Here is a 14,645-nt window from a genome sequence, read left to right on the forward strand (position 1 = left end):
CTTCTATTGTCTCAGCCCACTAACAATTTTCAGAATTGACTTGTAATGTGATTTAAATTGTGTTAAGTTTATGATGGTAAATGAATAAAAGATTAGCTGTGGACTTGCTGAGTACTTTCTCTAACTGTGTTAGGCCAAACAGTATTGCACTGAGACAAACATGATGACTTAGATTTTTCCATATGTTGTAATATGTTTACTAAAACAGATTTAGCTCTACAGTACTTTAACTATTGTACTAGCAGTCTATCATTCGAGTAAGATACAGATCCACTGACAAAATGCTTCTCATTAGACTCAAAATATTATTTTCATATTGTTACAGGTGAATCTGTTGAGTGAACAGCTACTTCATGTACCTGCAAAAGCAAAATGTTTATATCAGTGTTCTTGTTGGAAAACTTAGAGTAAATATGGAGGAATGTGAATTGGCTTATGGATTTTCTTAAACTAGTGTTATAGTATTTGTTTCTAAAAATTGAGGAAACTTTGTTCACTTTACACAGAAATTTTGAAAACCATATCTGTAAATTCTTATATTTTCAAAGTTTAAGGCTCTTTTCTTTGAACTCTCTAGATTGAGTGAGGGAAAGGGACTATTTGTAAGTTGGTATTTTATTGAAGGTTTTAAGGAAAATTATATAGATATGTGATTGAATTTCACTTTGATTTCCTTTTTTTAATGTTTTAAAATTTTAATTAAGTATTTCATCATTTGCAGTTTATTGAAAATTAGACAATATATTAACACATCAGTAATGTTTTACACATAAAATATTTCTGTTATTCAAAAATGAATAAGCACTGTGATATTTCAAATGTCTTAGAAGAATTTGATGCTTTTGTGTCTGGTTTGCTTATCCATGTAATTATGAAGCTAATCCTGCAACTCAGTACTACTAATTACAGAAGGTATAATATCAAAATACTGAATATTCAATAAATAATGCCTGTAAATAAGTCTAACTGTTTAACTTGGATCGAGTATGGCCTAATAGCTAGGGTGCAACGTTGTGGAGCTGAGGTTTCATGGATCTCTTTTTATTACCACCAAATAAAAATAATGATCTACTATTTGGGGCTGTGAAAGCATTATAAATGTAACTGTCAAATTTCACTGTTCTGTCTTCTAAGAGCAGCTTACAAGTTGATAGTGGTGGGTAATGGTGTCTTGCTGTTTTCCCTCTACTCTATTTCTTCAAACTTAGGGATGGCTAAACTTAGATATACATTGTATAGCTCTGCATCCAAATCCTGTAGCATGCTCATGTTGAGCTTAGTGTTTTTTTATTTTTTACACGTCACTATTATTTTCGAGAGTTATCTATAGACTACAATATCATTTTAATAAACAGATTCTGAGTATATCATTTTCATTGACTCTCAACAGTGGGTTTTACTGCCTACAAAATTTTATTTTCTGATTATCTGCATATAATTGTCAACGAGAAGAATGTAAAATTTAGAAATTAAGGGGAAACTTAACTTTTAATTAAGATAGTTCTGGCCTTCTTTCTTTATTTTTATTAACATCTGGCTACAAAATAAACATTCTTTTTTTTTGCTTGAGTAAATTGAAAGTTATGCACCTTGAGAGGAAGATTATACTTGAACATTTCTGTTCTTATGCTAAAAATCAATACTTAACATGTCTTTGCAGTCTAGAAGGCACTATATGAGTAAACATCTCCACGGCATCTTATGGAGGGAGACTCAGATTCTCCTCCTTTCTTTTAAAATTAGTGAGACTCAAGAGTAATGAAACTAATATATGTATCTTCCTGCATACTTTGAACACTTGAACTACTACATGGAGCACTATCTCCACCTCTGTGTCCCACTTTCTTTTAATCTCTTCTTAAGAATTGATGAGACTCAGAAATAATGAAATTGATTATTACATTTTCTGAATATTAATTTAATTTTCTCAGGTAGAGGGGAACAAACAGATGTTTGAAGCTCAGGACAAGTAGTGGGCCACATTGGTTAGTGTACTCTTATCTTGGGTGCACATTTTATGTTATTCAAAACAAGATTTTTTGAAGCACAGTAATGTTTACAGAAAAATATATATTAAATATTATGAAGGAAAAAAATTATGTAGGTATATATTGTTTTCGGATTTGCGAGGTGGATAAACTTTTATATTAAATATTGATAGCTGCTGTTCTTAAAATATTTAGAATTTGATATTAAATAAACAATAGTTTGACAAAATTTGGTGTAGCTGAATTTGTTCTGCTTGTTATATAGGTAGCAGAAATAACAACTTAGCCAGAATACAAATATAGGGATACACTAGTTAGTGGAATTTTTGAGAGGTACAATAAAAGAATATTGTTTTTTTGTAGAATTACAATTAAATGTATAATTTAGTCTACTTATCATTTATTTTTGTATACCTTATAATATTACCATTACAGGAATAATCATGGCTCAATGGTTAAACTGCTCTGCTGTAGACTGTGGGTCCTGCATTTGTGCTCTGTTACCATAAGGAACAAGAAAGTAATGTTCCACACTGTTATGGTCTAGGTGTGTTATAACATTGAAAGTGATATTCCACTGTTTTTTTTAGACAAGAGGACCTTAGAAGTTGGCAATGAGCAATATCATCCAGCTGCCTTCCCTTTAGTCTCTCACTTAAAATTAAGTATAGCTTGTACAAATAGCTTTTTGCAAATGTTGGAAAACAAACATTTGCTATTAATAGGCCAACATAAAAAAGTATTTTTTTGTAAATATCTCAGATACAAGTAAGATTCCCTTTATAAGCAAGGTTTCTTTGTACCACATTATTTCCCTTTGGAAAGATAAAATTTACCTTGGGAATCCCAACTTAAGAAGTAGGTATACCTTAGTTATCCCTAAGTGGTAGTACCTTGTTTTATGGTGTTTTATTTTTCTTTACTTTTGAGAGCAGTCATCTTCCCACAACTGTCTGCAAGCAGTGAAGGGTAGTATAGATGTGGGATGCTGTGGTCTTCAGACACCCACATATCACACTCTTAATTTCTAGTTCTTTTGTTTATTCTATTATTATTTAATTTTGGTTATATTATTATTTATTTTTATGAATTTCTTCATGTGAAACTGGCAAACAGAGGTTGTTGCTGATTGATGGTGTATCCCCACTGCAATGAGGGTCCTACTTCCTCAGTCACCTCCAAAACCTAGGGTACATTTTACATCCCTTACCATGGGAATCCTTTTGATTTGTGCAACATTTTATTTTATTTGGGGGGGGGTGTTTATTTGAAGATATAGTATAACATTATATATACAGACCACGAATGTTATCCCTTCTGTTTACAAACTGCTATATGTGTGTCTAGTGAAAGTAAGTACAAGATGAAAACAAGGTTTCTGCAGAGGGAGACAAAAATGTTTAGTGCTGTTCCAAGTACCTCATCTCATTCGTTCTCATTGTTACTCATCCCTAACTTTAAATCTTCTATCTAAAAGAATAAAAAAAATTATACATGCATACACACACACACACATGTAAATCAGAAATCATGTCTTAGTGATGTTCTAGTAGCACCTTATTTCTTATTTTTTATAAACACAATACTTAGTAGAAAAAAATAAGCAAGTACAATCTTTGAACAGAGTTACAATATGAAACTAAAATTACAATAAAATACAAAATAAGCCATGTAACAAGAATCCAAAAGCACTTTTAAGTTTTTAAGAAAATACAATATTCTTTATCAATAACAAAAAAAAACGTTCTGCCATACAAAGTACAAAAATGTTAGTTGATAGTCAAAACAGTGGCTAACATTGATTGGTACACAATATTCCAATATAAAATATACGTATGTAACAAAATTAGAAAACCTTGTTGAAGAAATACATTAAAATAAGTCTGTTGATGTAGGTGTACATCTGTAGTCTGGTTATTTAACAGATATGATGATATCTGATATGGTTTGTGATGAGTTCAAAGACTTTGATACAGAGTTGATATAAGTGGTGATCATCGGGTGTCAGGTTACTAGTTCTAAAACTTTGGTGGAGAACTGTTTAAGATCATTGTTATAGGTTTCTGTTATTACTGTGGCTTTCAGATGTTTTCATTCAACTCACTGATCATTAAGTAATATAAATATTATCAGTTTTATCATTATATATGTTCTTAAAATAAAATTGTAGTTTTGTAAGGAAATAGTTAGTTTACTGGAATGCTTGTTAACCCTTTACTGATTGCTATGTGACCCAGTAATGAAAAATGTGTGAAAACTGGAACAGTAGTTAATTTTACTCACTTTTGTTATAAACCAGTTTAACCTTTGTGTTATATGGGAATGTTGGTATCTTCTCTAATGTATTGTATTGTATTCTCTAGTGTATTAATAATGAATGTTCAACTTTCTCAATTTTATATTTTACTTACTGAATAAAATACTATAGATATGACTAAAATAACTAGGAACTACAAAATCAATCTTTTATTTATTGAACACAAACATTTTGTAGCTGTTATAATTATGTAAGTACATTTTCAGTACTTACAAGTAAAACACACAACAATTACTGTCCAGTTATTCAAATAGATAATAGAAATGTTATTGAAAATACTTAAAACTATAAGACCTTTCTTCCTTTTATTCAATAAACAGAAAGAAAATGTTGCATTATACCGATGTAAATCTGTTTTCTGCCTTTACAAGTCAGCATATTGTATAATTGGCATTTTATTTTTTGTTATGATACATCACTGCATGCCTTCTGTAGTCTTTTCTCACATTTAGTACACCTCAGTTTGATATTTTTAATGTATACAGAACATCTGCTCCTGTTAGCAAGATTTAAGAAATGGATTTTTGTTGTCAAACCTAACAGCTTTGGAAGGTGGAGCAGAAGGGCCTCTCTTTCAATGTCTTTCATGTTAAACTTTTACCATAGCTCAAGCTACTTCTCTCCTAGGCTGTAAATGAGTAATATTTGAAGTAGGGTTAACATGCTGGCACAAACCTAAAGGCAATAACTACAGACAAGTTCAAGATATTTGAAAAATGTTCTGCTACTACTTTTCAGAGCACAGTCTTGGCCTGCATGAAGACAGCATCTGGTCACTTACATCAACTTCTCCCTTTTTTTTGGTGTACATGTTGATAGGATATTATCATCTTATATTTTACATGTTGGTTTGTATTGACTATCAGTTGCAATGTTTCCATGAAACATGGAATCCAAGAAGCAACCTTTGGTATCCATTTTTATCACAATTGATGGAAAAAAGTGTAAGGAAAGCCACTTGCACTACATAACAACCATATTTTAGGTTCAAGCCAATCAGGTTAATATTTAATGAATGTTTTGCACTGTGATGACCCTGATATGGAATCATGGCTTCATTTATAGTTAGAAACTCATGAAATATACCAAATTTCTGGCAACTATTTCTAAGCATGTCAATTAGTGGTAGTGCTTTTAGCTTTGATTGAGCCAAGTTATTTTTATCAGCAATACACAAGTAACTCTTGATGGAGCAAAACCTGTCTCTACTCATTGTTTTAACAATAATTGATATTTCTAAGTCATCATTAGTTGACCAATAATCGTTTTGAGGCATTTCATTGTAATACATGGTAATTAGCAATGATCCTAAAAACTTGCTGAATTCCTCCTCTTCTACTTAAAGCATTTGTGATTTTTGTTTCGTACATCATAGAATTTTGTTTTGTTACTTGCACTAACATTTCATTTCTAAAAGATAGTTCAACTATCTCAGATATCTTTACTACAATGTTTCCTACCAACACTTGAAGGAAGGTAATGAGGAGCTTGGGGTAGGTTTTCAATTTTCCTCCATCATCAAGTCTCTACTGAGCTCTCTGTGCCTTCAATGCTTTCATCATCAGCATCTGCATGGACTTGAACCTCATCTGATAAATAGCCTTGATCAAGAATATCCTCATCACCTTCCTTGTTGCTGTCAACAGGTTAATCATCAGTAGATGGTGATAGAAGAACAATGTTAACTTAATACTTTCCTATGCAGTCTGTATACCTAATAATATTTATAAAAGTTGAGAATGTGGTACATGTAGTAATAACAGTTGGATTTGTGTTCTGTAATTGATTCTACTCAAATGAATATTGAATACATATATGGTATGTAATTATTAGAAATCCTGTATGTTCTGATATTTCAGGAAGCAACAGAAGAGATGAAAACTCACTTCCTTCTTTCAGACCAGGTGTACGTAAAGGCTGAAGTACCACCAACGGATAAGGTGTTTCTTTGGTTAGGGGTGAGATTGGCTTTCTATAAATGTTTGTTAAATCACCGTGTTAATGTATTTTCTACAGGTGTTTTCCTTACAGGCAGTTTCTGCTCATTACACAGTTAACTCAGAATGAATACTGTGCCTGGACTGTCTACCACAGAATAAGTAAAATTATGGTTGACCTTTAAAAAAAACAAAAAACAACTGATTTTGGTTTTGAGTTGATAACCACTGCAGAAATTGCTAATAAAATAATTTTCTGAAGTAATTTAATCTAACAATAATCTGTGACCAAATAAACAACATACAAGTCCAAACCAAATTAAACCTGTAAATGGTTTTGTTGAGTTAGGACAAATATAGGTGATGCAAATTAATATTAATTGCAAAATCGTTCATCTTCATACAGATCTAAGACAAGTGCATGTACATCCAATCTGTAAAGATAAAAATAAATTCACTTATGTTTTCAAGAGTAAATACTGCACTGTCTGATTTATATATATCCTCCAGAGAAATTAACACATCACTGTCTTGCCACATTTATAAAAGAGCACTTGAAATCTGATGGAAACAGTTATTGCAGTATTTTTCCACATTTGAACAGAGCTGTAACGATAAATTGAGCAGTAAGAATAAACATTGCTCTATTGGTCTCGGCAGAGATTTAAAGTAAAACTTAGAACCTAAGTTTAGTTTAAATCAGTTTGTGGGATATGGTATTGAAAATAGTCAATTGATTTATTATCAGATATGAAGTAGCTACACAGTTTATTCAGAGCAGATAGGTATTGAAGAGTGACATGAAAGTTCACTTTAAATTAAATCATTATAGACAAGTTTTTTGCTTATCAATTTCTATAGAAATTGAGAAAAAAAGTTAAAAATACCAAGCTGCTTGCATAGTTTGAAGTATTGATCTTGAGTAGACTTGTCCAAAACATCTGAGATAAAAAACGAAGAAAAAAATGGTGTGCACTATGAAAGTATTTTAAGTTTTTGACCAAGATACACTAATGTTTATCTGTCTAGGAACATGTCTTTGTTATAACTTTTTTTAATTAATGTGATGTTAGTACATACTTGGTGATGCTGAACATTTTCTGTTCAGGACTTATTCTTACCCTCCTTATATTTGGTTAGTATTATAATAGAATATGTATTCAGTGACGTTGAATGTATTCAGTTTGATTTACCTTCTTATACTTTATCTCTAGGCTAATGTTATGTTAGAATACACACTCAGTGATGCTGAGGCTCTTCTGTCAAAGAATTTGCAAAAAGCTTCTCATAACTTGTTGCAACTTGGGGAAGATCTGGACTTCTTACGAGATCAGCTGACCACCACGGAAGTCAGTATCCTTTCATTTAGAATTATAGTTGTACGAATCCCAGATCAACTGTTGTATTCTCAGCTTTACATGTTTAGTAGGTCTGACATTTGATACTTACTACTGTGTAAAGTTTGTACTTTTATATTGTAGCAAAAATTTGATTATTTGATGTAATAATGCGACTTTCAAAAATGTGCACTATTGTGTGAATCTAAAAGTTTATGCATGAACTACGTAAACCTTACTTAATGAATTGTAATGAATCTGTGACAAATTTGTTTCTTTTTATATTAGCATAAATTATTTCCTAATGGCTCCTTTTACTGGTGTTTCAGAATGTAATGCCTTCAACATAACTTGTAGTTTATTTTTATTGTAACCCATGTTCAACTGTTCATTTGGAAGCTTGTCCTTATTACTTTTGTTCACTAACAAGTGTTTTTGGAATACTTTTAAAGTTGTAATGAGAGTTGTATGGCATTTAAAGTAGCTCTTTCTGAAGCTCTCAATACAACTGAAGGTCTGTTATCATTTAAGGCTTGTTTACAGTTGTAAGTAAAAATTCAAGTTTAAGTACAAAATATATATCTTAATGTTAATTGTTGAATATCAATTTGGTAATATGAAGGTTTGATTTTGGAGATTGTTTATAAAGTATTTAAAAGGTTTCTTTAATCCACCTTCAAGACATGGCTCGGGTTTATAATTGGGATGTTAAAAGAAGACAAGCAGAAAGAGAAAAAAAGCAAAGTTCCTCAACCTCATGAAAGATAACCTGTATTGCATTTTTCCTTGTGTGGATGTACATTTAAATATTTGTTTCATGTCTTAATTAATGCCTTTCTTATGTAGTTAAAATTGTGTTTTCTGTTTTTATTCACTCAAAAAACAATTGCAAAAACATTGCTCATGTTCTTACTTTTTATTTGACACTGAATTATTTCAGACTGTAACTTAATAAAAAAGTACAATAACATGGTCTGTTTCATGTTTTCCATTTCTTTTATATTAAAGTATTGCTTTTTGAAGAAAGGGTACCACATGTTTGTCTTGTCACTAAACAACTGAAACACTTAAAACTTGCCTTTCATTTTGTTATTATTTGTTTTTAAAATACTAAAAGAACTTGAGAAACATTGGTTTGGCAGAAAGAAAGAGTGGAGAATGAAATCATAGTTTATTTGTAGAAGTGAACCATTTAGATAAATCATAAATAAATTTGAAATTGTTTCTATAATTCAGTGTTTTTGTATAAGCTAAAGAGATTCTACAGACTTAGTTATAAAGAATGACAGAAAACTAATTAGGTGGAAAATACATAATTTGTAGTAGTGAACACTTTACAGGAAACTAATTAGGTAGAAAATACATCATTTGTAGTAGTGAACATTTTACAGGAAACTAATTAGGTAAAAAATACATCATTTGTAGTAGTGAACATTTTACAGGAAACTAATTAGGTAGAAAATACATCATTTGTAGTAGTGAACATTTTACAGGAAACTAATTAGGTAGAAAATACATCATTTGTAGTAGTGAACATTTTACAGGAAACTAATTAGGTAGAAAATACATCATTTGTAGTAGTAAACACTTTACAGAAAATAATTAGGTAGAAAATACATCATTTGTAGTAGTGAACATTTTACAGGAAACTAATTAGGTAGAAAATCATTTGTAGTAGTGAACACTTTACAGGAAACTAATTAGGTAGAAAATACATCATTTGTAGTAGTGAACATTTTACAGAAAACTAATTAGGTAGAAAATACATCATTTGTAGTAGTGAACACTTTACAGGAAACTAATTAAGTAGAAAATACAACACTGCTGGTAGTGAACACTTTACAGGAAATTAATTATATGGAAATACATCATCTTTAGTAGTGAAAACTTTACAGGAAACTAACGAGATGGAAACACTTCATATCTAGTAGAGAACACTTTACAGAAAACCTTGAATAAACCTTGGTGGTGCTACCTGATTTGTAATACAAATCCAACAGACGTTAAAACATGAAATGCTGCGTTTTAATGGTAAGATAGTAATTACTTAATTCTATACTTGTCAATTTTAACAGTAGGATTTTTATATAACTCGATGTATGTAAATTTTTCTTTTAATAGGAGTTCCTCAAAGTAGAGGTGTTTCACTTTTGGTAGCTAAAATATGGTTCTTGTTAAGAATACAGAAAAGGTATTTATATAATAGTAAGTTCATCCTTAAAACGCACTTCCTAAAAGACTAATTTACATTTTTCTATTTGTGGGCTACTTCAAATAATAAGCTCAGAGATCAAACCTTGAACGAGCTCCTAAGTTTATAGCTGATCTGCTAGGATAATATTTTTATGGCGCGAAAAAGAAATATTGCCATAAAAGTATTAATTCTAACAATTTACAAACTATAGTGAGAAAATATATTAAAAGATTTAACAGCTCCTCGATAGGTGTAATCAAATTTTAATCATTAATTATCAATATATAGTTAATCATAAAAATCTCAACTAAAAAATTAGTTACGTTGTTAATCCATGTTTTTTCCAGCTTGTATTGTATATCAAGTAAATGTTTTTATTGTATACATAATATATATATATTACCAAGTCTCATAGTTCACTGGTAATTAAATGATTTAATATTAGTATGTTTATTGGTATTAATAAAGTGAAGTATTTACTAACTGTTCTGCAGTTTAAGTGGAAAATCCAGGTGACGCTAAACTAATTTAGCATTGTGTTCGAACGAATCGAATTATTAGGCGTTTTATGAAATAGCTCGTACACTGCCAAACCTAAGCCGGAGATATCAAAATTTTGCAGCATCATCTTAATATTTTTCACATAAAAGGCCCTCTATAGGGCGGAACCTGTGTAACGCGGACGGAAAACTATTTTTCACCTACCTCATCTATCAACAAGAAGGATAAGAACCTGACAAAGGCAGAAAAAATGTTATTAATTTCTTATTTAATTAATAATTTCTTTAAATATGAATAAATTCTCGGACATTTTGTTAGAGTAAGTATTGGTTAAATATATTCTGTTCTTTTTTTTTCTGTTATTATTTTTGCAGTTGATTGTATTAATGATTTGTAAAAATATATTTGTCTTTTCAAGTGCTAAATTCTGCTCTAAATAATTATCACGAAAAAAATAAATTCATATCTTCCCTAATTTAGGGAAGATTTACCTAATACCCTCATTTTAAAAAAAAAAAAAAGCTACTAACTACCCTTGTTAAAAAATTCTATTTAATATGCATGCAATCTTTTAATGAATTTAGGGTTAGTGAAATCCAAACTCTGATTGAAAATAATATATATATATCACGGATTATCTGATTGAAATGATTGATACAGATGGTTCTGTGAACACGAAAGTTGTGTGAATTTTTACAATAACGTTTTAACAGAAACTGATTTAAAATATAATAGAATTGCAAGATGGTAACTGTAAGAGATTCAGAGAAAGAACAAAGTGGAAAAGATAGTGAGGAAATAGAAATTTCTACTTCATCGCAAGTGTTAAGTTATATTAACGCTATCAAATTGTATGCAAAAATGAACTTCATGAAAAGGACGTAGAATTGGCGTTTTGTTTTAAGCGCAAGAGAAAGCCTACAAAAAAAAAACGAAACATTTGAAATTGGACACTTTTTTAAATAGATTTGATTAAGATTTTGTGTAATCATGTATATTTTGAATGTATATTTTTAATTCTTATTCTGATAAATATAGTATAAACAGTATAATAACTTTATTCACAAACGTTTTACTTACCTCGAGTCAAACAAATATTAGGTTGAGGAATAATTCGTGAGCGTTTTTAAATAATTTCATTCAAGCATTACATGCAAGACTATACAATACTTCAATGCATGAACACATTACACCCAAAACATTTATTATGATACTTTATTTCATGTAATACCTAGGTATATAGTATGCATTATTTTAAACGAAATTGTAAGAAATTAAATGCGAAAAGCAGATGGTGTCGAAAATGCTCTATTTTGTCCACTTGACATTCCATTTAATGAGCTGAAAATGAAAGCAAAAATTAAAGACATATGAAAATCAAACACACCATCTATTAGAGCAAAAAATTATCTACCAAATGACATGAAATATTTTGCGAAAGCGTTTCATTTATGAATATATTTTTTTAACTTGAAAAAACGCTCACGAATTATTCTTCAACCCAATATATTATGTAAAGGTAGAAGACTACGTCCGCTTTTCATGTGCATTGTATTTCGTTTTGTAGAGGATACCATGATGATATTAGTTTACGGGTGTGAGTTTCCGTTAATGTTTGCTTTCCTAAGCACTGGAAAAGTAGACCAGTTTCAACAATACACGGGAAATGCGGGATCTTTGTCTCGAGGAAACATAAGGTATAAATATTTGTTAAAATAGATAAAATGGTGAATTATGTAAATGTATTGCCATATATATTCTAATGTTTTAGTTACCTGATTGTGTGAGGAATCTAATACACCAAATATCATAAGCAGGGTTGGAAACAGTTTCTCAATGATGATATAAGAAGTTGTATGTTTTAAATTTTTTATAGAGTCAAGAGAACAAAGAAATAAATACAGCCAAAGAATAGCGCTTAAATCGTACTTTTCTGTCTGGCAAGAATTAGCGGTCGGTTGAATTGAAAAGTTAGTTATATCTCTATCACTTCAAAATTAGGGCGTAGCTTTGCGTAAAATTGAAAAACAGACACGAAAGCATATCAAACTGGACGAAAACAGAAGTTTTTTGTGAATATAATCAAGAAGAAATAACGAGGCAAGTAAAGGTAAAAGTTTATGAATATATGATCAGGGGAAATAAACTGTAATATTAATTATAAACATTTCAAGTAGTTAACGGTTCATTACCGAAGTTTATGGCTGCCAACTGTTTTAGGCTGGAAAGGTCAGAGAAGAAATCAATATCATCAAGTTTAATTTGTATTGAAGCAAAATTATAATATTTTTGTTGTTTCTGAATAGAAAATATTTTACTCCGTTAAACATATACGAGATTAATGTAGCCATATGTATGAAAAACCAACATAAAAATTATTCTAAACAATGTAAAATAAACATTTTAAATTTTCTAGTATTTTTGTTAAAACTTAAAAGTGTGATTCGTTATCGGCAGGTGTCAGCACAGATGTATCATTAGGACCCTTTGATGTCGAGAAAACCCACTTGTAGAGAAATATATATGCAAAAACGGCTCGTTTGGGTTGAGAAAATATTTTACATAGAAGAGCGAACAACGTTTCGACCTTCTTCGGTCATCGTTAGGTCCACAAAGAAAGAGGTAACTGACCGGAAGCTGACCACATGTTTGAAAGGGGCAACTGAGTGTCGGAACGTAGAGGGCGGTGTTAGATGTTTGAATATATAATTTTATTTATATTATTATATTAATATAGGTATAAAGGCGTTCCCTTATATTGGTTTATTTTGGGTTTAAGTTGTTGTATAAGTAACGCTTCTTTAATTGTGCGTTTCTTTATGTTTGTTTCTTTATTTAGTATTTGATTGTTTTCTATGGTGATGTTGTGTTTATTTGACTTGCAGTGTTCGAAAACGTGTGAAGGTGACTTTTTATGTTCTTTGAATGTGGTTTCCATTTTTCTACTTGTTTCTCCAATATAGAAGTCGTGGCAGTTATCACATTGTATTTTATAAATAATTTTAGTGTGGTGTTTGTCAATGTAGTTTTTACATAGTACAGACCTCAGTTTTGTGCCTGGTTTTTGAATAAATTTGGTATTAACTGGAATGTCATATTTTGTTACTAGTTTTTGCCAAATGTTGGTTATTTGTCTGCTGATGTCAGGAATATATGGTATACAGCAGTATATGGTTTCGTGATTTTTTGATTCGTGAGATATATTTACTTTTGTTGGTTGATTTTGCTTTCTGTCTAGGTGTGTGCGTATAATGTTTTCTACGGTTTGTGGAGGAAACTTATTGATGTTGATGAAGTATTGTTTTATTTTGTCTAATTCCTCGTTAATTTTATCTGGTGAGCATAGTTTTATGGCTGTGTTTATTTAATTTCTTAGTATGTTGAGTTTTTGTTTTGTTTCATGTGCTGAGTCCCAAGGAATGTGAACAGGAAGAAAGCAATCAAATATCATTTCTTAACCTCAAAATTACAAGAACCGACACACAATTCAAAACAGAAATCCACCGAAAAATCACCCATACTGGACTATACATTCCTTGGGACTCAGCACATGAAACAAAACAAAAACTCAACATACTAAGAAACTAAATAAACACAGCCATAAAACTATGCTCACCAGATAAAATTAACGATGAATTAGACAAAATAAAACAATACTTCATCAACATCAATAAGTTTCCTCCACAAACCGTAGAAAACATTATACGCACACACCTAGACAGAAAGCAAAATCAACCAACAAAAGTAAATATATCTCACGAATCAAAAAATCACGAAACCATATACTGCTGTATACCATATATTCCTGACATCAGCAGACAAATAACCAACATTTGGCAAAAACTAGTAACAAAATATGACATTCCAGTTAATACCAAATTTATTCAAAAACCAGGCACAAAACTGAGGTCTATACTATGTAAAAACTACACTGACAAACACAACACCAAAATTATTTATAAAATACAATGTGATAACTGCCACGACTTCTATATTGGAGAAACAAGTATAAAAATGGAAACCAGATTCAGAGAACATAAAAAGTCACCTTCACACGTTTTCGAACACTACAAGTCAAATAAACACAACATCACCATAGAAAACACTCAAATACTAAATAAAGAAACAAACATAAAGAAACGCACAATTAAAGAAGCGTTACTTATACAACAACTTAAACCCAAAATAAACCAATATAAGGGAACGCCTTTATACCTATATTAATATAATAATATAAATAAAATTATATATTCAAACATCTAACACCGCCCTCTACGTTCCGACACTCAGTTGCCCCTTTCAAACATGTGGTCAGCTTCCGGTCAGTTACCTCTTTCTTTGTGAACCTGACGATGACCGAAGAAGGTCGAA

The 14,645-nt window shown here is 30.6% G+C and overlaps 1 protein-coding gene across 9 annotated transcripts in view; it reads left to right on the forward strand.

The window, feature by feature from the left end:
* LOC143229247 (prefoldin subunit 3-like) overlaps nucleotides 1-14,645 on the forward strand; it is a 34,320-nt gene that overhangs the window by 18,608 nt on the left and 1,067 nt on the right. For 2 of the 9 annotated variants that reach the window (XM_076461309.1, XM_076461311.1), the window contains exons 4-8: nucleotides 6,165-6,263; nucleotides 7,457-7,595; nucleotides 8,261-9,610; nucleotides 11,842-11,971; nucleotides 12,151-12,384. In XM_076461309.1, coding sequence (XP_076317424.1) covers nucleotides 6,165-6,263; nucleotides 7,457-7,595; nucleotides 8,261-8,340 — 318 coding nt within the window. In that variant the 3' untranslated portion in view covers nucleotides 8,341-9,610; nucleotides 11,842-11,971; nucleotides 12,151-12,384. Of the gene's footprint in view, nucleotides 1-6,164; nucleotides 6,264-7,456; nucleotides 7,596-8,260; nucleotides 9,611-10,376; nucleotides 10,594-11,841; nucleotides 11,972-12,150; nucleotides 12,385-14,645 lie in introns of those variants that run through there. The other 7 variants (XM_076461314.1, XM_076461316.1, XM_076461312.1 and 4 more) reach the window with 5 other exon arrangements.

This window comes from Tachypleus tridentatus, chromosome 10, assembly GCF_004210375.1.
Source record: "Tachypleus tridentatus isolate NWPU-2018 chromosome 10, ASM421037v1, whole genome shotgun sequence".
NCBI lineage: Eukaryota > Metazoa > Arthropoda > Merostomata > Xiphosura > Limulidae > Tachypleus > Tachypleus tridentatus.